The 23,463-nt window shown below is 32.6% G+C and overlaps 5 protein-coding genes across 5 annotated transcripts; 2 read left to right on the plus strand and 3 right to left on the minus strand.

The window, feature by feature from the left end:
- Positions 1-1,501: 1,501 nt before the first annotated feature.
- On the minus strand, positions 1,502-2,706 carry LOC131855233 (chorion class B protein Ld34-like). Its single transcript, XM_059206477.1, has 2 exons — positions 2,659-2,706; positions 1,502-2,068 (listed from the first exon to the last, which is right to left on the minus strand). Exons 1-2 carry the CDS (start codon positions 2,704-2,706, stop codon positions 1,502-1,504), a joined length of 615 nt encoding a protein of 204 aa, XP_059062460.1.
- Positions 2,707-3,023: 317 nt separating this feature from the next.
- On the plus strand, positions 3,024-4,034 carry LOC131855234 (chorion class CA protein ERA.1-like). Its single transcript, XM_059206478.1, has 2 exons — positions 3,024-3,074; positions 3,561-4,034. Exons 1-2 carry the CDS (start codon positions 3,024-3,026, stop codon positions 4,032-4,034), a joined length of 525 nt encoding a protein of 174 aa, XP_059062461.1.
- A 1,968-nt stretch (positions 4,035-6,002) lies between these two features.
- LOC131855235 (uncharacterized PE-PGRS family protein PE_PGRS10-like) lies at positions 6,003-12,597 on the plus strand. The gene is made up of 3 exons (XM_059206479.1): positions 6,003-6,053; positions 6,536-7,384; positions 11,812-12,597. The coding sequence occupies exons 1-3, from the start codon at positions 6,003-6,005 to the stop codon at positions 12,595-12,597; spliced, it is 1,686 nt and encodes a 561-aa protein (XP_059062462.1).
- Positions 12,598-15,584: 2,987 nt separating this feature from the next.
- Positions 15,585-16,706, minus strand: LOC131855236 (putative uncharacterized protein DDB_G0286901). The gene is made up of 2 exons (XM_059206480.1): positions 16,665-16,706; positions 15,585-16,202 (listed from the first exon to the last, which is right to left on the minus strand). The coding sequence occupies exons 1-2, from the start codon at positions 16,704-16,706 to the stop codon at positions 15,585-15,587; spliced, it is 660 nt and encodes a 219-aa protein (XP_059062463.1).
- A 685-nt stretch (positions 16,707-17,391) lies between these two features.
- Positions 17,392-22,530, minus strand: LOC131855238 (uncharacterized). The gene is made up of 3 exons (XM_059206482.1): positions 22,489-22,530; positions 18,560-19,024; positions 17,392-17,490 (listed from the first exon to the last, which is right to left on the minus strand). Exons 1-3 carry the CDS (start codon positions 22,528-22,530, stop codon positions 17,392-17,394), a joined length of 606 nt encoding a protein of 201 aa, XP_059062465.1.
- Between the last annotated feature and the right edge of the window lie 933 nt (positions 22,531-23,463).

Below are 23,463 nucleotides of genomic sequence, written 5' to 3' on the forward strand. Positions count from 1 at the left end.
ATTATCATGATCATCTTAGCGCGAAAGACATCCACTGCTGGACAGAGGCCTTACCCACAGACTCCACGACGATCGGCCCTGCACTGCTCGCATCCATCGCCTTCCAGCGATCTTGACCAGATCGTCGGTCCACCTGGCTTTCCCACGCTGCGTCTTCCGGTCTGTAGCTACTCGAGGACTTTATGGCCCCAACGGCTATTTGTCCTACGAGCTATGTGCCCTGCCCATTGCCACTTTAGTGTCGCAATTCTTCGGGCTATGTTGGTCACTGGTTCTTCTGCGGATCTCCTCATTTCTGATTCGATCACGCAGAGAAACTCCGAGCATAGTCCTCTCCATTGCCCACTGAGTGACTCTGAGCTTGTTCATGAGGGCCATAGTTAGCGACCACGACCACGTCTCTGTGCCGTAAGTCGTCACTGGGAACACACATTGGTCGTAAACCTTCGTCTTGAGACACTGCGGAAATTTGGACGAAAAGATATGTATATCGGAGCTTCCCGAACGCTGCCCATCCGAGTAGGATTAGACGATTGACCTCTTTCTCGAAATTGGACCTACCTAACTGGGTAGCTGGATAAAAAAAAAGAAACTTCTAATTTATAACATATATATGTGTACTAATAATAATAATAATAACCTTGGACAATTTACACAGCGTCATTCAGTCCCAAGCTAAGCAGATCTTATGTGTACTTAAACAACTGACACATATACTTTAATATTTTGTTAATTTTGTAGATACATATATAATATACATAGAAAACACCCAGACGATAAAACAATTTTACTCATCAATACAAATTTTTGCACCATGCCAGGTATCGAACCCGCTGCCATTAATTAAAGCGAATTAAAACAGTAGTAATTTATATGATAAATGCTTAAGTATCGACTATATCGAAAAACAACTGAAACGTTTAGTGATACCTCTTTTCATAGATAAAACGACAACGAAGAAACGACTTTTTTTCATTTATCAAAAGTTACAGTGTTGCCAACTTACAAACCGAATTAATAACTAAGATTAATCTTAGTTATTAATTAATAACCTAATTCGGTTTGAAGTTATTCTTAAGAATAAACAATATGTGATCCAATATAAAAACAAAAATATCAACCGGCTTTGTCCGTATACAATTATGTATTCGACTGTCTTGGTGGTGTGATGGTTTAACAGATCGTTATACTTCCATGGTCGCGGGTTCGATTTCTTGCACGGCGCAAGCATTTGTATTTATGACTATAATTACTTCTACCAGTCTAAGTGTTGTCTTTTACAGTTATCTAGTACCCATAACACAATATCTACTTTTCTTGGGACTAGACTACGCTGTGTGAATTATCCAGATATTTATTATTATTATTGCGTGTTTTTAAACACGCAATAATAATAATAAATATACAGTAATATTTTTCAAGTAATGAAACAAGTTCGTTATCATGTCAGAAGCAAATTTATTTACTATAGGTTGGTTATGCGATGGGTTTAGTCAATATTTTAGTAAAATCCCCGGCCGAGTCCCGCTCCAATGCCAATTCCACCAATAGCTGGTGCAGCAATAGGTGCGAAAGTCTCCTCAATGATGCCAATGTTGCCGACGGTACCGCAGCCGCATCCAGCAGCGCCCGCGCCTTCGGTGGCAAAAGTACCGTCAAGTGCCACAGCACTCAAGAACGGCAGCTGTCCAATAACTGTCAATGGTCCTTCGATAGTATTCTGTGATAGCACACTGATTCCAGCTGGAGCGATGGGAGAGAAGCTGTTGATGGGGAGAGTACCGCTGGTAGAGAATGACGCGATGTCTAGGAATCCAGCGTTGGGAGCAGGCAGTAAAGTGTTACCGATTACAGCAGAGTTGGCTAAACCAGTGCTGATGACACCAGTATTGGCCAAACCAAGTCCAGAACTAATTAAGCCAGTATTGGCCAAACCAACTCCCGGAGCAATCAATCCAAGACCAGCATTGTTGGTAACAGCGACGGAACTTTCTGCCGCCGCACTTGCACTAGAGACACCTCCTGATCGGTACCAGTTGTTACCATTGATCACTTGGCCAAGCGCCGACTGAAAAGACAATATTAAGTTATTTAAATATGTAATAAGTAGAACCGAAAATTAATTACTTATGTAATCTTTGTAAATCGTTGTAATTGTAAAGTAAATTGTGAAACATGCTATTTATTCTAAGAGCTTTACCCCTACTTCACAAATAAAGAATTTCAATTTGAATGTAAAAACCAACGAGAAAAAGAATCGAGGCTACGACCGAATCTCTTTACTACTTCTGACCATCTGCGATCAGGATTTACGTAAAAATAGTGTACATACTGTTAATTTTATAATATAATAACAATCCTGGACAACTAACAGAGCGCTAGGTAGTCGAAGGCAAACAGAGCTTGTGTTATGGGTACCAGAGAACATATCAATTTTCTAGTACCAATAATACAAGATCTATTTAAATACATTTTTTAAATACGTCCATAATATACGTAGCTAACACACAGACCAATACAAACAATCATAGTCATTAATACAAATGTTTGTACCACGTGAGGCGTGATTATTGGAAGTTAGGCAGTGGGGTATACCGCCGAACCACCGAAACAGCCGAAAAATGTAATATTCTATACTTTGACAGAATATTTTATTACCTGTATCAAGAGGACTTGAGCGCAGAGTACAATAGTTTTGACTGCCATTTTTCTAAGTTGTTCACTTAATGATAAATTAACAAGTAACCCGTGTGTTTTTATACAAATTTGTAATCAAAATACTAGTAAATAGTGACACATATTTTTATCAGTATTATTAATATCACGTACGAAAGTTACAATTTTAATATATAGGTTATTCTTGTTATTTGTTAATACAAATAACAATTACAACATAGTATTTGATATAGTACATTAGAACATACATACGTGTAATTGAATTCAGAACGCATACACTATATAAGTTTCAAATTAGGAATTTGTAATTCATTCTAGGATCCGTGTTCCATTGAATAGAAAGAAACATGTCCACGTTTACTACTTTGTTGCTTTGCATCCAGGCCTGCCTTATTCAGGTAAATATCAAATAATTTTACTTAAATCTACTTCAAAATTCAATCGCAAATGACGGTTTTCAAAGCGCTATCTCCAAACATACGCAACATTCAATGGTTCTGTGCTATTTGCAAACAGATTTGGAAAGCTCTGTCTCATTTGACAATACATAACTTTAATATTAGTCAAATAAAAATTTCAGCAAAATGTGGAGATTTGTTTTCAAATAAAAATCTCCGGAAAATATGTTTTATACAGTTTGTACTAATAATTGAATGTACCCAATAAAATTGAACTTAGAGGAGTGTATCTACGACATAAAATTACTACTTTGTTGATTATAAAAAAAATTACGTATTACATATCCACATTAAAATCGAGTAAAAAAGGGGTAGCACTTAATTTAAAAAGAAGTATATACCTACAAATAATTGCAATTGTACAAAGTACGGCAGCGGTCGTAAGGAAATAAAAAATGGTGAAGAAAAAATAAATGTTCTTTTCAGAATGCATACAGTCAGTACCTGCCCTATGGAAGACTGGGCGGAGTTGTAGTAGAAGAGGCAACTGCAGTTGAAGTTGAAGTTGAAACTGTGGAAGTAGACCGTGTTGCTTACCCAGGATATGGATGGGGCGCTGGGTATGGAGCGGGCTTGGGAGCCGCCGGTCTAGGCGTCGCCAGTGCTAACGCTGCTGCTGCTGCCAATCTTGGAGGAATTGGTCTTGGTGCTGCTGGTTTGGGTATCGCTGGTGCCAATGTTGGAGTTAACGGTCTCGCCATCCCTAACACCGGCTACGGCGGTGCTGGTAACGGTCTGTTCGTTGTCAAAGGTGACCTGCCAGTCGTTGGTAAAACTATCGTGTCTGGACAAGTACCGGTGCTCGGCGCTGTGCAATTCAGCGGCAACCTGCCAGCTGCTGGCTCCGTTGTCATCTCTGGAAACTGCGCATGCGGTGGTGTTGGTCCCATAATTTACTAAATGAGAAGCACTAAAATTTTGGAATAAATGATGACTTAATACAAGCATTTCTTTCGTTTCTTTTCGTATGCATAATAATTTATATTCATCTGCCAAATTATATTTATTTGCGTTGCAAATAAAGTATATTCTATCTATCTATCTATCTATATTTTTATTTAATGCTGTAACAATTTAACTCCTTCGATAAAAAATCTAAATATATATAAATCAAAGGTGACTGACATAGTGATCTATCAACGCACAGCCCAAACCACTGGACGGATCGGGCTGAAATTTGGCATGCAGGTAGATGTTATGACGTAGGCATCCGCTAAGAATGGATTTTGATTAATTCTTATATATCACAGCTAATATTATAAACGCGAAAGTTTCTGAGTATGGATAGATAGATGTTTGTTACTCTTTCACGGAAAAACTATTGAACAGATTTTGAAACTTTTCTGTATGATTAGAAATAGCCTATGTGTTATTTGATGTAGAAATTATATGCTTCTATATCATAATAACACAGAGGTTATAATTTAAAAAGCTAATCATAAGCTTTTTAATTTTAGGTTCCTAGTTGTACAATTAGGTTATGTAAATACTAGTAATAAATTTAACTTTAAAAAGATATTATGTAAATTGTCCGAAATAAAGTAATAAATGTCAAGTATGTAATGCAGACGAAGTTGCGAGGTTGATCTAGCTTAAAATAAAAAAAATAATTGATGATTATTACTATGTTATATATTATTTAATTTATTATTTTGAATACTTAAAATTGTAATTGTGACATAATTATCTTGAAAATGTAATTACTATTGACATGTTGTTGTGTAACGAGATTTGTTACATTTGTGAATAAAGTAATATGAAATATGAAATATGATGATTTACACTTTTGGTTTATTTTTAATCTTTTATATGAAAATATAGAACTTGCTATATAGCAAATAGTTTTTTTTTTCACAGAATATGTTGTTAAAATATAGGCTAGATATCCCAAAAACTGTAAATCAGCAATATTATTCCTCGGCCTCGGTGGCTAGCGGTTTAGCACGCCACTTTACTTCCGATGGTCATAGATTCGATTACATGCACGGTGCAAGCATTTATGTATATTCATAAGTTTATTTTGATTCACCCACGTGAAACTTATAGCCTATATTATTCTGATGTATAAGCTATATTACTGTAAAGTTTCATCAAAATAGGTTCCGTAGTTTTTGCGTGAAAGTGTAACAAATATTCATCACAACCTTTGGCGTTTATAATATTATTAAGATAAGATTACTGCGTTTCCGTTTGGTCTTATCTCATCTGGTGGAAAATGATGGTCAGATCTACGATGTAGTTCGCTTACCCAGAAGAAATGAATTCACCATAGTCTTGAAGAATCTGGGGTTGGATTTCTCCAGGAACTTGGACTTGAACTCCCCATCATCTACCTGTCAATAAAAATCCCGTCAAAATTTGTCTGCACATTTCAGAGATTAGCCGGAAGGAACAGACAAACAGACAGAAATTGTAAAAAATATTATTTTGGTGTATTTATATTCATATACATGTAGTAAAAAACGGTTATTTCAATATTACAAACAGACACACCAATTTCATTTATATGTATAGACTATTTTTATATTTCTGTCTGCCTGTCTGTCTGCTATTTGTGTTAAACGGAAGCAGACAAACACATAGTATTCATCTAGTCACAATTTTATGTTTTTTCTTAATATCTGAAGATAAAAAAGATATCACAATACTTATATTACACATTATCATTATATTTACAAAAGATATTTATTATAGCATATTATTGGACTCATATGAAATTATGATTATCAATACAATTACGTGTTAGATAAATTGTAACTGATATATAGCAATAGATGAGATAAAGTATCCTAGAATACTATATATATATTAATGTTTCATATAAATAATTATTATAATAGAAGTAGTATTCTAAGAATAGATATAACAATGGTTGCTAAGGTCGCTACACTCTTCTGTGTTCAGGCGTTATTTATGCAGGTAATTTATATATATATATATATATATTTCGGACTACTCTAATGCTGTTGGCTGCAGCTGGCCTTAAATGTTGTTAAATGTATAAATGTGGTTGTTTACATGTGGTTAAATGTATTAATTTCCTGCCTGAGCCGAGGTTCGAACCCCTAGTGGTGCCCTCAGACTAAAGTCGTATCCGTCAGGCGTGAGTTGGCCCTCAGCCGCTCCATAAGTCCTTCCGTGGGTTTGGAGTGCCATCTGCACTCGCCCCCTATCGTCCAGTGAAGCTTTGTAGGCCAACTACGGCGAATAGCATTAGAGTAGTCTAAAAAAAAATATAATATATATACACATATTTTATGTTTTTTTTAGTGTTAGTGTATTTTTTACTGTTCCATTTCGGCCATATTGGATCTCACGATATTTCGGCGTATGTCGGGTAGAGATCACGTATAATATTTTTATGATAGTGTGGTAATTATGTTTAATTTAATATTTTACAGATGACGTTAGGACAAATCGGCCGTTTAGTGGGATCAGCTACTTCTGCTGCCGGCGGTGTCCTTGGTGGCGCCACTGGAGCACGTGGCGGGGTCAACGGACTTACTGGACTTATCGGATCCAATGCATTAGGTGGACTTACCGGACTTGCTGGATCCGGCGGACTTAGCACAGTTGGAAGCGTAGCAGGAGGCGTAGCTGGAGGCTTAGCTGGAGGCGTAGCTGGAAGCGTACTTGGCACCGTAGGAAGTGGAGTTGGCGCGGTACCAGGACTTGGCAAGGTGAGATCAGGCCGTAGTGTAGGTAACGGCGATCTTGGTGTATTATCGGGCCTCAGCATTGTTAACGGTGGTCTTGGAATTCCTGGATCTGGTCTTGGCGCTGTGAACAATGGAATTGACTTGGCAAGCCTCGGTTTGGGTAACATTGGGATTGTAGTCAACAACGCCGCAAAAGGTAACGCTGGCGTAGTTAGCAATTCTGTACCCACATACATAAATCTTGCATCTCTTTCTAACGGTGGTACGTTACCCATCTCTAGTTATGGTTCAGTAGTACCTAATGGTCTTACTGTTTTATCTGATAACGCAATTGAAGGGGCTTTGCTGGTCAACGGTCAATTGCCATTCTTAAGTGCTGTGGCCTTCGATGGTTCGTTACCATCTACAGGAGCTGGCGCTGCAAATTGTGGATGTGGAAGTATTGGAAATGTGGGTGTAATAAGTGAGAATTATGGCCTCAATGCCGGTCTTAATGGACTTGGTGTGGGTCTGAATGGACTCGGTGTGGGTGTAAATGGACTTGGTGTCCTTGGCGGAGGTAGTCCCCGCGTTGGTGGACTCGGTTTGGGGGTTGGCGGTATTGGTGTAGTCTACTAAAATATATATTCATTTATATATTTCAGTATTTAGATGTTAAGTAATTATTGTAAAATATATTAATATAATAAATTTATTGTGATAATAAATAAAGCTGAATGAAATTAAATAAACCCCTTGTTTTCTTTTAAACGTACAATTTTTATTGCTTGAGAAATCAAAACAAAATATGGAAGTAAATAAGTAAAATTTTGAAATTCAAAATACCAAACACAAAACAATTACTTATTTACTAGCTTTTGCCGGGGGCTTCGCTTGCGTTAATTCATCTCCTTAGGGGTGGAATTTATAAAAATCCTTTCTTAGGGGATGCCTAGTATAGTCATAGTAGCTTTATGCATGCAAAGTCTCAGCTCAATCGGTTTAAAATTGACAAAGTTTCATACAAACTTTCATCCCCCATTTTATCCCCTTGGGGGTAGAAATAATCAAAATTCTTTCTTACCGGATGCCTACGTCATAACATCTACCTGCATGCGAAATTTCAGCCCGATCCGTCCAGTGTTTTGGGCTTTGCGTTGATAGATCACTATGTCAGTCAGTCAGTCACCTTTGAGTATAAATAATATTTAGATTTACTCATTTGCCTACCACAATGTTATTTAATTTTAAGGAAACAATACATCTTCAATAACGAAAAACCCAAAGCACTAAAATAATTGTCTACCACGGTAGTCTAGTGGTTTAGCATACAGCTTTACTTCCAATAGTCGCGGGTTCAATTCCTCGCACGATACATACATTTGTATTTATGAGTTTGATTGATTGTATTGTCCTGGGTACTTACTATGTATAATATGTATTTTCTTTTTGCCACGCACAACCACATTGTGGAGTCACCTCCCAGCAATGGTATTTCCGAACCGATACGATATTGAAACCTTCAAGAGAAGAGCTTATTCCTTTTTTAAAGGCCGACAACGTACTTGCAATTCTCCTGGTATTGCGGGTGCTCATGGGCGGCGGTAATCACTTACCATCAGGTGAGCCGCATGCTCATTTTCTCCTGCGTTATAAAAAAAATATATGTATTTACGAAAAAAATATATATGTGTATTTGTATCAGTTATCTAGTACCCATAACACGAGCTCTGCTTAACGTGGGACTAGATGACGCTGTGTCTTTTGTGAAATTGTCCTGTACTAATTATTTATTTATTGTTTATTCTGTAACGTCTAAATAATGAGTTGACGCATGAGATTGTTCTTCGTACTCGTTGGAAAAGTTTTTCAAAACAATGAAAAGGTTAATTAGTATAGAACAGAATAGTGTAGAATATAATAGAATAGAATAAAATATAATTTTATAGTAAATATTTACACATTAAAAAACAGAATCAATGAGACCACCACTCAGCATAGTGCTGAAAACTATGTGTCCAGCACTGATTTTCAGTTGGGCCCACAATACTTTGTAAATGCACACAAATTACAATTTATGGGTAAGAATCTCACACACAAGTTCATCAGGGGTAGACAGTATTTTGTTTTTTTTCCCATACGACAAAAAAAGGATTGTCACTTTTGTCTTATTAAAGTTAAGGAAATAGGCATAACCTATTTCCTTAACTATTAGTAATGTCGACTAATATTCTTAATAACTGCCATGTCAGGTTGATTCCATGGAAACCATCGTTATAAATTCCAGGTGAATTTGCCACGATGGACTAACTGTCTTGGCCTCATGCTCATCTTATCATCTTTAAAAGAGGGCCATTCGCTCCATTTATAGTATGGGTTCCAGGGAGTCTTTACTAGAGTGCTTTAAGGAATCAAATATCCTCACCGTTGCTTCTCAATATATTTATGAAAATATCATGTATGCCAGGAAGAATTTTTGAACATTTTCAAAAGAGTTAGTGATTGCACTAATAAAATCTTACGTAACAATAGCAAACCGATTTTACCTAAATGTCGTTTGGCTAAAGTTAGTAATTCGTTTTATGTCAATTGCATAAGGTTTTACTATAAAATATCAAAGTCTGTTATAAATCTGCCAGAAAAAAGATTTAAATGTGAAATAAAATACTTCCTTTGCAAAAAGCTTACTACAAAATTAAAAAATTCGTAAACGATAATAATGTTTTTATAGAAAACTTTAAATCCATAGCACTGACAATATTATCTGATTACACTAATAATAAGTGCGTAGCGATTTCTATGTTAATTATCGCATGCCTCTTACTTGATATAATTACAGTAATTATTTATATAAAAAACATCTATTAAAAAGGGCAACATGTTGTTTCTTGGTCATCTTCTTGTGATGAATCTGCATTCCGAATGAGTGGTAGAATCAAAATATGACTATTCAAAAGTGCTTGTATTGAGTTTATTCGAATAAAGATTATTTCTATTTCTATTTCTATTATTTCTATTTATTGATGTAACACCCGCTCCGCTCCGCCATCGTATACCGATAGAGCAAGTGGTGCACGGTGCAATATTTCAATATAATCGATTTCAACGCAACACTATAATAATAAGGGGTTAGGCCATTCTAGAATTTTCGAAAAATCTTTTCGCTTCAAGAACCAGCAGAAAAGCAAAACAAGACTAGGATGATAACCTGAAAGGCTAATTCTGCAGGTATCACAGATTAAAGGTACTTAAAAATTATTCATGACCATGCCATGCCATGCCAACTTAATAAATACAGTTTTGAGATAAACGCGTTTGAAACTTTGAGTAGCAGAAATCTACTACTCAAAACTTAAAAAACTGTATTTATATGTTGGCCGGAAACATAACTCAAACAATTTTCAACCGATTTACATGAAATTTTGAATATATCTTGAAAAATACATTCTTTATAGAAGTACGTAGGGTTTTTTTAATCGCATAGTTCATTTGTTATTAAAAATTATCTGATATTCAATTTTTCACTTTCCTCTTTGGAAGTGCGCTATTTTGCCAAAAAATAAAATATCGAAAAAAACCTGCGTATTTCTCTAGCAGTTACTATGTAGAATTAAAAGAAAAAAGTGGCTTATTATAATTTAAAAATTACAGCAGCTGTTTGTCCGGCCGTGGCCAAACAGCTGCTGTAATTCGAGAGAGCGAAAACGTCATGAGAAACATGCTGTACAGCCGCCATTTTTAAATTAATCGCTCTGATTTTTTTTTGTAAATAGTTAATAATATATATAATAAATACTCTTAATTGGAATTTCGATTGATTTTATAATATCTCTAGAAAAATTGTAAAAAACCTATTTTTCCCTCCATTTCCCACACTGTAGTGTGGGAGTACACTGTAGAGAGGGGAAAATAGGTTTTTTACAGCCTAACCCCTCAACAATAATTTAACCGATTTCAGCGTTTTTTGTCTACCATGCACAATTATACACAGAGCAACACTGTCGCTTTCAGTATCGCAGTAGATAGAAGAATTTAAAAGTAGAAGAATGAAATCTGATCTTTAATGATGGTCTTGTTGATGCTCCAACTCAGTCAGTCAGTCAATGTTTGTGTTATGGGTACTAGACAACTGATATAAATACATGGATACATTTTTTTTGTAAATAAACACATTACACTTTGAAAACACCCCGACCGATAGAAACAATCATGCTCATGAATACAAATGTTTGCACCGTGCGAGGAATCGAACCCGCGACCATCGGAAGTAAAGCAATGTGCTAAACCGCTTGACTACCGACGCCTTCATTATATGCAAAGATAATAAAGAAATTGCAAAATTTAACATCTTATGTAAGCGACTCTTTTATAAAATAACATTTCCTTAACAAAATTCTTAGAATATTACACAAAATCATGATTGTATGTGATTGTTTTATCTTATAATTATTGAAGTAATATTTGATAATTATTATATAAATATAGCTGTTATAGTATTACTTATATCACATTAAAAAAACACGATAAAGTCATGTTTTCGTATACTATACTCGTCTTCTCTGCCTGTTTCATGCAAGTAAGTTATATCCATACTACACTATTCACCCATTAGCTGAGGTCGCGACTTCATTCCCGTGGTGATCACAATAATAATAGTTTCTAATTGTTTTGTTTGTAAAAATAACAAACACAAAATTTTAAGCAAAGCTTACAACAATACATTCGTGAAATTTATTTAAATCGATGCAGCCGTTTGAGATTAAATCGCACTAGTGTACAGATAAGCAGATGAAAATGCTAACAGTATTTATGTTAGGCTCGTTTATGCTAGGCTAGTTTTCTTAATAGTAGTTTTTATACATTTTATATATTGTTTACAGGTATTAATTCCGCTATATACAATTTTGTGTGCTCAAGAATAAATTACCAATAGTGTTACCTTTCAAACATTGTAAGAATTTCTCAAAACAATAGTTCTGGAGTATACTATCCTCATAATAATATTTACTTTACTTACACTTTTTTTATTTTTGTTACAGAATGCGTTTGGACAAGTCTCTGGATTCGGAAATAATTTAGTACTGGGAAACAACTTAGGAACTAATAATTTGGCAAATAGCTTGGCTAATAATATAGGCAATAATTTAGTTGCTAACAATTTAGCTGCAGATAAATTTGCAGGAAATAATCTAATTGGAAACAACGTAATAGGTAACAATTTAGTCGGTAATAATCTTTTACCAAATAATTTCATAGGAAATAATGTAGAAGCTAATGCTAATGCTGTAGCTTCAAGTAGTTTAGCTAATAATAACTTAGTTGCCAATAGTTTAGCCAGTAGCAACATTGCTGGAAATCTAGCAGCTAACAGTTTAGTTGCTAATAATATCGTTGGAAATAATTTAGCAACAAACAATTTTGGTGCAAATAACTTAGCAACATCTAACTTTGCAGTTAATAACTTGGGTAATAATTTAGCATCCAACAATATTTTATCAAACAATTTAGCTGTAAATAGTTTAGCATCAAGTAACTTGATAACAAATAATTTAGCTACAAACAATATAGGTCATAATGTAGTTAATAACGTACCAATAAATAACATAGCGAAAGATATTTCTGGTATATCAGGTGTATCAGGCATAACCCAGAATGCTCTTGGGGAAATATCTGTTACTGGTGAGATTCCTGTCAGCGGTACAACTGGGTTATCAGGCAATATGCCTGTTATTGGATACGTAACGTTTGAAGGATACGTACCGGTTGGAGGCTCCGTCTCTGTTGCCAATAATTGTGAATGTTTAACTTCAGGAAATCAGAGTTAAAGAAATTATCTATGTATATATATTAATTTAATTGTTCATTCTAATAAATAATTATTAATTGCTATGTTGGATTTGATTCTTTATTAAGTAATTGTTGCCCGAAACTTCATCTTCATGACCCTGGACAATTCACACAGCGCCGTCTAGTCCCAAGCAAAGCTTATGTTATGGGTACTAGACAACTTATAGAAATATATAGAAATCAACCAGACAAAATCTTTTATCCTGTAATTCAATAATACATAATAATAATCATCTTTTATTCAGCAAAGCATAACATAGTAAAAATATAATAAACCTTAAAATCTAATATCGTGCTATGAGCTAAAAGGATCTCCACTCAGCTGGTGCCGCAGCGAGTCACTGCAGCACTGATTTTCAGTGATTTTCTAATTTCACTTTCTACCCCCTTCTACCGAAGCGCAAAAATACGTGATTACTGTTTTAAAAAAATCACTGTCATTTACATTACTTATAGATAATAGAAATAGTCTTTATTCAAATAAACTTAATATAAGCACTTTTGAATAGTCAAGTTTTTTGATTCTACCGCTTATTCGGAATGCAGATTCATCACAAGAAGAATAAGCAAGAAACTTGTGTGTTGCTCTTTTAAATTTATTACTATATATATATAGTACTCACAGAAATCCGTTATGTATTTTCTGTATTTTTCTAAAATAAAAGTAGCCCAAGTCCTTATTAAATCCTGCCAAAAAAGTCCTGTAAAAACCCGTCCAGCCATTTCAGAGATTAGCCGGAACAAACAGACCGACAGACAAAAATTGTAAAAAATGTTATTTTGGTATATGTACCGAATTCATTCATATGCATGTAGTAAAAAAACGTTTATTTCAATGTTACAAACAAACACTCCAATGTTATTTCTATGTATAAATTAACGACTAAGATACTTTTTATAAAAATTCACGCGAGCAACACCACGGTATACTGCAGTAAGTGTAATTTAATTTATTTTTATATGATATACTAGCTGACCCGCGCAACTTCGTCTGCATCACACCTAAATTACATTTATCATTATATTTCGCCCAATTTACATGATATCTTTTTAATTATAGCCTATATGTTATCCTGCTGTATAAGCTATACTACTTTTAAATTTCATCACAATCCGTTTAGTAGTTTTTGCGTGAAAGGGTAGCAAACATCCATCAATACTCACAAACTTTCATATTTATATGATATTTATATTTATATGATCGACTGACGGAGTTGCCAATAAAGAATTTTTCTCTATTTTTCCATATCTCTTGGAATATTTCCCACTTATAATAACTCAATATTAACATTTGTTGCAGATGCCCACATAAAAAGCTTATATAACTTTAATTCGTGTTTGTAATTGTAAATAAGTAGGTACTTACTAAACTATTGCGTTCTGAATCAGGAGAAGTATTAAGATCCACTTGTTAATTACCAGTTACACGTATGTGTATAGTTTTAATTATAATATAGTTTTAAACATGGCGTAAATATCATCTTTCGTAACTAACATAATAATTATTTGTAATATTGTAGTCTACAGTGTATTCATCATAAAATTTTTAGTTTTCTTTGTATTGTTAATATAAAAAAGTTTTGTTAAGAGTTGGTAGTGGTAGTTAATTAATAAGTAACATAATCTCTGTAACATGCCTTAGTAGGCAGTATTGTATAATTATAGTAATCAGTGGTTAACGTAGTGGGTGACACATTTGTTAAAATTTATTAGTAAATAGCCATAAGTCATATATATAATGTGTAACTGTTTGTTGACCTAAATAAATTAAAAAAAAAAACATAACTGTATGATGTTTTTTACAAATGTAAGAATATTACGAGATGCAAATTTTTGTGATAATAATATCGATAGACCTGTGTCCTCCTTTGAGACATTTTGCTTGATATCTTTGAATCCAACGTGACATGGGACGAGCATCCCGTCGTTCCTCGAATTAGTTTAGTTGTAAGTTACAATATGTCATTTCTATCAAGTGTATCTATCTCCAAAGTTAGAAATGGAACTGCAAAATTTGGTTGTGTTATCAGATTTGAATATACGATCTTTCGGTTTGCATTTGGTAGTTAGAAGTTAGAAAAATTGTTATACATGTCATTCTATTAATTGTAACAGTTGTGGTTTTTTTTATTGTCGTTGTTTTAGTAGTTTTTAATATTTTTTCCTCGCGTTTGTTTATCATCTAAGTTACTATAAATATATTAATACATCGTCAGTTTTTCTATTGAAACTCTTTTATTTTTTTTGAACCTCATAAATTTTTAACTCGGCTATGACGACTCATACTTATAAAAGTTATTATGTGAGGTGAAATTGTATGTCTGTTTGTGTTAATGTTGTAATGTTCACGTTAATAATGGGTCAACGAAAATTAAATATAGGCTAAAAAATGTTAGGAGAAACATCTCACACATAGCACAATACATAATTTTATGAAAATTTTCAGTTCCTACAATTTTATTATCTAATAATAATATCTAATAATCTCAGGACAATTCACACAGCGCCATCTAGACCCAAGTTAAGCTAGCTAAAGCTTGTGTTATGGGTACTAGATAACTGATACAAATGCATAGATATTTTATTTTTTCTTTCGTACATACATACATATTATACATAGAAAACATCCAGACCGATACTAACAATCATACTCATAAATACAAAATGTTTGTGCCGTGCGAGGAATCGAACCCGCGACCATCGGAAATAAGGCGGTATTCTAAACCGAACCACCGAAGCTGTCAAATTATGTCATCAATTAATTTAATCATATATGCAGCTGCATAGTACATCATTTGTAGTAGTTAATTGATCATTTGTACCCTTTAGATGACTTTCTACAAATATACACGATGGAATCAATAAATAAAAAAGGTATAAATATTACAACTTAATTTATTTAAATAACAATAAATAAATAAATAATTATATTAAGTACATGATTCTATGTTTATATAATATATAGTTATGTATTACATAAAACGGATGCCATTCCTCTGCTTTCTAAATTCCCATTCACTCCTACAGTACCTTGTATGGGATACTGCCCTCTTATTAGAAGAGCTCCACCGACCTGTAAACCGTCTGCTAAAAGTTGGACGCCAGAATTATGTGCCGCCACCAATTGTGCAAAGGTTGGATTATTAACTGGTTCAAATTTACCACTATTAATATTGTATCCATTTGCTAAATTAATATTAGCCACATTAGCATTTACTAAATTTGCATTAGCAACAGCGTTTGCTAAATTTGAATTAGCAACTGAATTTGCTAAATTATTATTGAATAAATTTCTAACCTCCAAATTGTTACCAAAATTATTGGTAAGTAAATTATTTCTGAATACATCTGAATTGGCATTGGCAAAGTTGTTTCCTATTGGCATGTTTGTCAATTGGTTGGCGTTTATTATATTATTTGCAGCATTTATATTGGCCATTGGCAGTATATTATTCGTTGCCAAGCCAATGTTGTTAGCATTTGAAATGCTGTTTAAATTTTGACGATTCCCGTTGAAATTCTGAAAAGCTGGTGAAGAGATGAGCTGTGAGCCATCGTACGACAGAACTTGAGCAGAGGCAAACTGAAATAAAAGTTTAAAAAAATACATTACGTATTAATAGAAGCTTTATTACATTAGGATATCCTATAGGTGATGATGAATATGAAGTATAAAACGATCCCTGAGAGAAATCCGGACTCTGGTCAAAAGAAATATTAAGACCGGCTGAATCAACATATTTATAACCTAAAATTTTATTAACTTTCTAGCTATAGAAAATTCCAGTAATTCTAAGATTTATCTTCAAATTCATAGGCAAAGTAAAATATTGCGATAGTCACAATGTCGACAATTGACCATGCCTCTAACAATTACATCTTTAACGAAAATATTTATAGTTTATTTATTGTAAAATATCCCGGTATAAGATTATGTACCTAATAATATTTCTTTAACCCTAACAAATATATGTCGATAAATATTTATTTTATTTAATAAATACTATATAAATACAAAGTAATTGGTTTTTAATATGAAATTTACCTGTAATATAACTGCCAGCGACAAACAGGAGTATGAGTTCATAATTACAATTTAAACAAAATAATAATGTCAAGATATAACAAAATGTCTTTTATAATAATTGATAATATATTTAGTAATAACAATACGTGATTAGATGAGATGAGAGCGGAGCACAAGATATAATCTTCAGCCTTATCAAGTTCAATATAATTATGATAATGTATTTATATTGAAGAGTATCAATAATTTGTTCGGAGAACTAGGTCTAAATTACCTAACGTTGTTGCTAACATTCTTCTTTGAAACTGATTAAAATAGATAGCTTTGTTGTTATGTGAGAATTTTATTATTTCGCTGTTTGTAAAGTACATTGTATTGGAGTAATATATAAAATATTAAATTAACACATATAATAGTAATACTAACATCACTATGCAATTTACACAGAGCCATCTAGTCTCAAGCTAAGCAGAGGCTGTGTTATGGATTCTAGACATCAGATAGACTTAAATTCTTTTTTATTGTAAATATATACGTGATATACATAGAAAACACTTAGACCGATACAAGCAATCATACTCATGAATACAAAAATTTGTACCGCGCAAGGAATCGAAACCACAACCATCGGTAAGAGGGCGGTGTGCTAAACTACTATACCACCCAGTTCGAATTATATTAATATATATACAAAACTTACAAAATTATTGGGATTCAGACGAACCCGGGGCGGAACACTAAAAGATTAATGGAACAGCTTCCTTTTGACTTCTTCAAATCTTAACCACTTGTGCAGTATTGGATTATTTCTGAGTTGGTTTACATCGATTATTTCATATTTAACCTGAAAATTAATTATATTAATTAAATGGGTTAAAATGTGCAAATTATATTTTCATAAAAAATATAATTTGCACATTTTAACCCACTCAACACTTCCTATGCCACGCTCTATTGGGTTGACTGGAAGAGATCTCTTTTAGAGATAAGTCCTCCTTTGTTAACATTAGCTGTAATTAATTTACTTATAAATGTATTTAAGTGCAATAAAGAATATTTATATTTAATTAGAAATTAATAATGTAATATGACTGATCACAATAGCATAGAAATATTGTGATATAATACCAATCAATTTATATTTTAGACTCTGACAACATTGTATTCAAGAAAGGGTAAAAGAAAAAAAGGCAGACCACACACAAGATGGGATGATGATATCAGAGATGTGGTAGGAGTAATATGAGACAGAGTGAACAAGAGAGACGACAATAGAAACAGAAATAGAAAATAATCTTTATTCAAATAAACTTAATATAAGCACTTTTGAATAGTCAAATTTTCTTTATTCTACTGCTTATTCGGAATGCAGATGATGAATCTGCAAGAAGAATAAGCAAGAAACTTGTGTGTTGCTCTTTTAAAAATAGAAAATGAAAAAAATAGAAATAATTGGAGGAGATCTTTGCCGATTGGCAGCTCTGCAGATCTGCAGAAAATAAATAAGATGCAATTACTACAATAACTTAGTTTGTTATTAAGTTTTAAAAAAAAAAGTGTAATTAGGTAAAGTTTATTTGAATAAAGGCTATAATCTATACATATAAATAAAATTGATTTGTCTGTTTGTAATATTAAAATAACCGTTTTTTACTACATGCATATAAATATAAATACGGTACATATACCAAAAAAACACTTTTTACAATATATGTCTGTCTGTCTGTCGGTCTGTTTGTTCGGGCTAATCTCTGAAATGGCTGGACCTATTTAAACGGGGCTTTTATTGACAGGTAGCTGATGTAATAAGGAGTAACTTAGGCTACTTTTATTTTAGAAAAATAAAGTTAAATTCCACGCGGACGAAGTCGTGGAATCAGCTGGTAATAATAATAAACTTCAAACAGCATTACCTCGTGTCCATTTAAATGAGATAAATTAGTACCACTTAATTTTTCGATATTTGGTTTAACATTATTCGGTATTGGTAGTGGCCGTATATTCACTTCTGGCAAGCTCGTTATTATTGGCAACCCACTCAATACCGGTAGTGCTTGCATTACTGGCAATTCGTATTTCGTTACTGGCAACGTATGTTTATTATTGGTGATACTCTGCTCTATTGCAACTAAATCTATTAAAGCTTCACTTTGCAATTGAGCTGCTTTGTCCGTAGATTTATCTACAGTCGGTAACAACTCTGCGTATCTGTTATGTGTTCTTGGCACAACCTCTGCTTCTGGTCTACTGGGTGCAACCGCTAAGCCTTTGACAGGTCTAGCTAGTGGAACCTTTTTAAAATATTTCCTTTTATTCTCATGCGCTGGTTTCCTATAAATCCGTTTGCCTTTTCTCGCTGATTCTACTGACGTCAATACCTGTGTTAAAACGACAATTTTTAACATAACGTTTTCTTAATTCATCTTATATATAAAATTCTCGTGTCACAATGTTGGTTACCATACTCCACCGAAATGGCTTGACCGATTATTATGACATTTTATATGAATATTCAGCAGATCTGCGAAACGTATACTATACTATTTTATTATTATCTATCTATCTATTGTCCAACCCTAACATTATTTTTAATTTTGTCTGTATGTATGTATGTATGTATTTCAAATGCCAAATTATAAAAACCCCAATATTTTGACCCTTCACTCACTCACCCCTATTTTTTAATAGCGATTTTAATTTTTCTGGCAAAGCAACGTTTGCTAGTTTCTTCTAAAATGTGATGGTTTATTACTCTGATTATATACCAGACATAGTGTTCATGGGGTTCATCTAGTCGATATAATAGACTTCTGGATCAATTTATATTTCCGACTATGATATAGTGATGAATTATAGAAATACCCATAAAAAACAAGTAAATCCGAGAACCAGCCGTAGGATCGTCTTCTATTTGATGATTAATTCTACTCCGCAATATGGCAATATTTGTGAGAGCTATAGCTGTCGATACATCTGACTGCATACATAAGGTAAAGGGCCATATTATGAGACACCTTTTGAGTAGGAGTTGAATATTTTACATTGTTTTAAAAAAAAATAGAGTTGAAACATTGAATTTTACTAAGTTAATAGTTTGCCTGATATCTACTGAAGTGATAATAATTATTATCAAGTGAGTTTTAGTTGAAAATGGTAATAAATTGAATAAAATAACAGACAAGTACATACGGCCGTATTTATGAAACAGTCTAAAGCAACACGTACGGGTGTTCCATCGGGAATGTCCCAAATTATGGAACTCAAAATGAACTGAAGTACTCACATTAAAAACATTTTTCAGTCACTAATTTATTTATTCATAGTATCAAAAGTTTTATTATTAATTATTAATACAGTTAGATTTAAAAATTATACGAATAAACAAGCAATAAATAAATATTCACTTACAAAGTAAATATGACAAGAACAGTTTCAAATCTTAGGATTAATAAACAAGATATAAAAACCAAATATACATTAAATTAAACCAAAAATTCAACTATTTCATTTCTTCTTTGATCCTTTGTAGTAATGCGTTCTCTAGTAGCTTTTTCCGTTCATCAGCTATCACTTTTTTCTCATTTAATAATTGTTTTCTTTTATGTAGCTTTTCTTCTTTAGTTTTACGATCAGTTTCTTTTTTTGAGTCATATTGCATCCATTGATCAGATATGCCAGCAGAAGGTAGTTTGAGTTTACCTGATGACTCAACTTTAATCCATTTTTTCTTGACTTCAAATTCAACTCAAATATTAATTCATCACCAACATTACGCACAATATTAAATTTATATTAACAAAATATTAGTTAAATTTAGTCAATTTAAATTACTACTTTCATTAATACCTGAAGGAGATTCAGTAACCATATCTAAAGGTTCATTTTATACTATAATTTCATACAGTAATTACCTCAGGAATGGCCGCTTTGTTGAGACTGGGTACTGGTATTTATCAGAGGAGAATATTTATTAGAAGAATGACAATCATTGTTAAGTGTCATGTAATCATTAGTTTTATCATTCGACTTGATTATTAATCAAATTATTTTCTTACTGTTCTGTTCTTTCTCTAAAAATTAAAATTTACCAACGTCAATTCTTTGACAGTTAGTTTATTTATTTCATGAAAACCAACCAATATCACATTTTAAAAATTATTCCAAACAATCAAAATTAATAATAACAATATAAAACAAGTCTATAGAATAAAGATATCAAATTCAATAAAAAAAATGTATCTACCTATAAAAATTATTAATTTAAAAACATCTATAAAAATGTGATATGTAGGTGCTTCGTAAAAATTTTGAATAAAATAAAGTGTTATTAATTTTTTCAGGCAGGTTTTCCACTTAAGTATATGTTTTAATTAACATAAAACAATATTTATCATCCAGCTTATTCATTTTTGAGGTTAGTTTTTTATTTTCATGGAAATTTACAATCTATGTACTTATCTAAATGCAAATTTTTATAAATATAAACTGTTCTAACGTAAATTGCTTTGTTATAATTAATTAACAATTATTAACACGAAATTAACTAAATATTGTCCACTTATTGCTGTTTCATAATTACGGACAACTTAGAAAATCGAATGTGAGGGGGATGTGGAACACTGAATATACTGTTCCATAAATACGGTCTGTTTAGAAATTTTTGCGGCAATTATGAAACACCTAAATAAAAAATAAATACCTTATTAAAGTACTTTAAATTCAATATCAATCAATAGATTATAAGTCAAACTTTTGATTAACATGTTTCAAGTATTTTTAAATCATTGACAAATATTTCAAATTGTTAAAACAATTGTGATGACACCTGTCATTCTCTAACTCTAAAAGACAGTCTTTTTTCATGCAACCTGACACGTGCATTTCACTATTTTTTTTTTCTATACATTTTAAGGTGTTTACCAAAATAAATTAATTTAATCAATAAATAGGTTATTAAAGATCATAAAGATAATATTATAAATACTGAATACGTTAGAAATTATTTGTAATTCAGATTTTTATCACATGTTTCATAAACTAGTACAATGTTCCATAATATGGCCCTTTACCTTACATATTTCGTTTAGTAAATTTGATTACAATATCAAAGAGGTCGATACTACAATTATCTTCATTCTTCTATCACCGAAGAATAAATCGGTAATTGTCAAATTTAGATCTTTAGTGTCTAAAAGTTAAGGTGTAATTCGGTATAGCAAATAGAACTAAACTAAGTCATAACACTCTTTATCTGTATGTTGTATAATACAAGTAGGTTATTATACATTTAAACTAATACAATAGAATGTGGGTAAACATACATATTGTGCCACAATACTTTTGTATTGACTCTTAGCGCTGTGTGGAAAATTATTCAAGGAGCAAAATATTGATTTTCATGTCAGACCGCGAGAATGAATGTGCTCTTTAAAATAAAAAATCTTGGAAAAGAAAGAAGAATTATATAAATTCTGAGATACTATAATCTAATTAGAGATACATAAATCAGTATGAAGATATGTAACTTTATGACCTATATAATATAAGTTCTACTTTACTACATAATACAGGATATAGAGTCATAACTTAGTCCTTTGATACCACATCGAATGAATATCACCATCATGATGACGTGATGTCCATCAAGATGCTGTTCATGTTCATATACGATGATTCTCATCTCATTCTCTGTCTACAACAACATGGGATCCACCGTTGGCATATGCCTCGTCAATCCAATTCCACGCAGCACGGTTCGTAGTAACGGCTACTACTTTCCATCAGGTGGACTGTCAGCTAATTCTCCATACTAATTATATTAAAAAAATATATGAATACTTACATGAAGACACAATAAACATATTAACCACACATAACTGTTCATTTTTATATTTATCAAAATAACAACAGGTGTTCACCTCTATATAGTGTGAATTATCAATTTTTTAAATGAATCATTATATATGATTCATACAAACAATTGTTATTTATATAAACAAAATGCGGTACTTTGTTTTTTAATGTATGATAATGATATGGTGGATCCAGCACGAATGGTATATGCTGGCGGGGCATAAGTGAAATATTCTTGGCGAATTCACCAGGAATTGACTACGACAGTTTCCTTGATCATATAAAAAATAATATAACTACGCACAGAATACAAAAGAAGAATAGTGCAAAAAACCTGTCTCATTGCTACAAGAAATCTCTTATAGAAGTATAAACTTGAAAGTTATGATAATTATTAAATCGATTTTTAATTTTAAATATTACGACGGAATTTATTACAACAGATTCCTTGATAATAATAATTTAACTACGCACAGAAACCAAAAGAAGAATAGGGCACAAATACCTCCTCCTCTTCCAGTCCTCTTATAGATATAATCTTTGAAGTTGTTGATAATTTATATGTTATAGATTTTTTGTTTTTAATATTACGCGAACATAATTATGTTTCAAGCATATTTTAATTTTAATAGTGCACGTGTTCCTATGAAAATAAAGGCGCAGGAAATAAATTTAGTTATTTATTTAGATAGAAGAGAGAAGGGCATAAATCTTGTAATAATATAGTTGTTCATTTACACAGTTTGTTGCGCTGTCCTGGTGTTTCAGGTGTCCATAGACTACGGTAACCGTATGCTCGTTTGCCAACATCGTAGTATAAAAAAAAATAATAGATAGCCCATACATCGAGGCTATATAAATACACGCTACGACTAATAGGAGCCAAGCTGCAATAAAAAAATGTTGCCAAAAGGGGAAAAATGTGACACAGAAGAAGTTGCACGGGTTAGGTAGTATTAAATAA

This window comes from Achroia grisella, unplaced genomic scaffold (genome assembly GCF_030625045.1).
Source record: "Achroia grisella isolate CSIRO2021 unplaced genomic scaffold, CSIRO_AGI_Agris_v1 utg1360, whole genome shotgun sequence".
NCBI classification, from domain to species: domain Eukaryota; kingdom Metazoa; phylum Arthropoda; class Insecta; order Lepidoptera; family Pyralidae; genus Achroia; species Achroia grisella.

Coding starts and splice junctions, on each gene's coding strand:
- LOC131855233 (XM_059206477.1), bottom strand. CDS start 2,706: ATGGCAGTCAAAACTATTGTACTCTGCGCTCAAGTCCTCTTGATACAG. Junction 2,069..2,658: donor CTCAAGTCCTCTTGATACAG/GTAATAAAATAT, acceptor TTGTCTTTTCAG/TCGGCGCTTGGCCAAGTGAT.
- LOC131855234 (XM_059206478.1), top strand. CDS start 3,024: ATGTCCACGTTTACTACTTTGTTGCTTTGCATCCAGGCCTGCCTTATT. Junction 3,075..3,560: donor TCCAGGCCTGCCTTATTCAG/GTAAATATCAAA, acceptor TGTTCTTTTCAG/AATGCATACAGTCAGTACCT.
- LOC131855235 (XM_059206479.1), top strand. CDS start 6,003: ATGGTTGCTAAGGTCGCTACACTCTTCTGTGTTCAGGCGTTATTTATG. Junction 6,054..6,535: donor TTCAGGCGTTATTTATGCAG/GTAATTTATATA, acceptor AATATTTTACAG/ATGACGTTAGGACAAATCGG. Junction 7,385..11,811: donor TTGGTGGACTCGGTTTGGGG/GTTGGCGGTATT, acceptor TTTTTGTTACAG/AATGCGTTTGGACAAGTCTC.
- LOC131855236 (XM_059206480.1), bottom strand. CDS start 16,706: ATGAACTCATACTCCTGTTTGTCGCTGGCAGTTATATTACAG. Junction 16,203..16,664: donor CGCTGGCAGTTATATTACAG/GTAAATTTCATA, acceptor CTTTTATTTCAG/TTTGCCTCTGCTCAAGTTCT.
- LOC131855238 (XM_059206482.1), bottom strand. CDS start 22,530: ATGAACAGTTATGTGTGGTTAATATGTTTATTGTGTCTTCAT. Junction 19,025..22,488: donor TATGTTTATTGTGTCTTCAT/GTAAGTATTCAT, acceptor GTTTTAACACAG/GTATTGACGTCAGTAGAATC. Junction 17,491..18,559: donor CTCATTTAAATGGACACGAG/GTAATGCTGTTT, acceptor ATTAATTTTCAG/GTTAAATATGAAATAATCGA.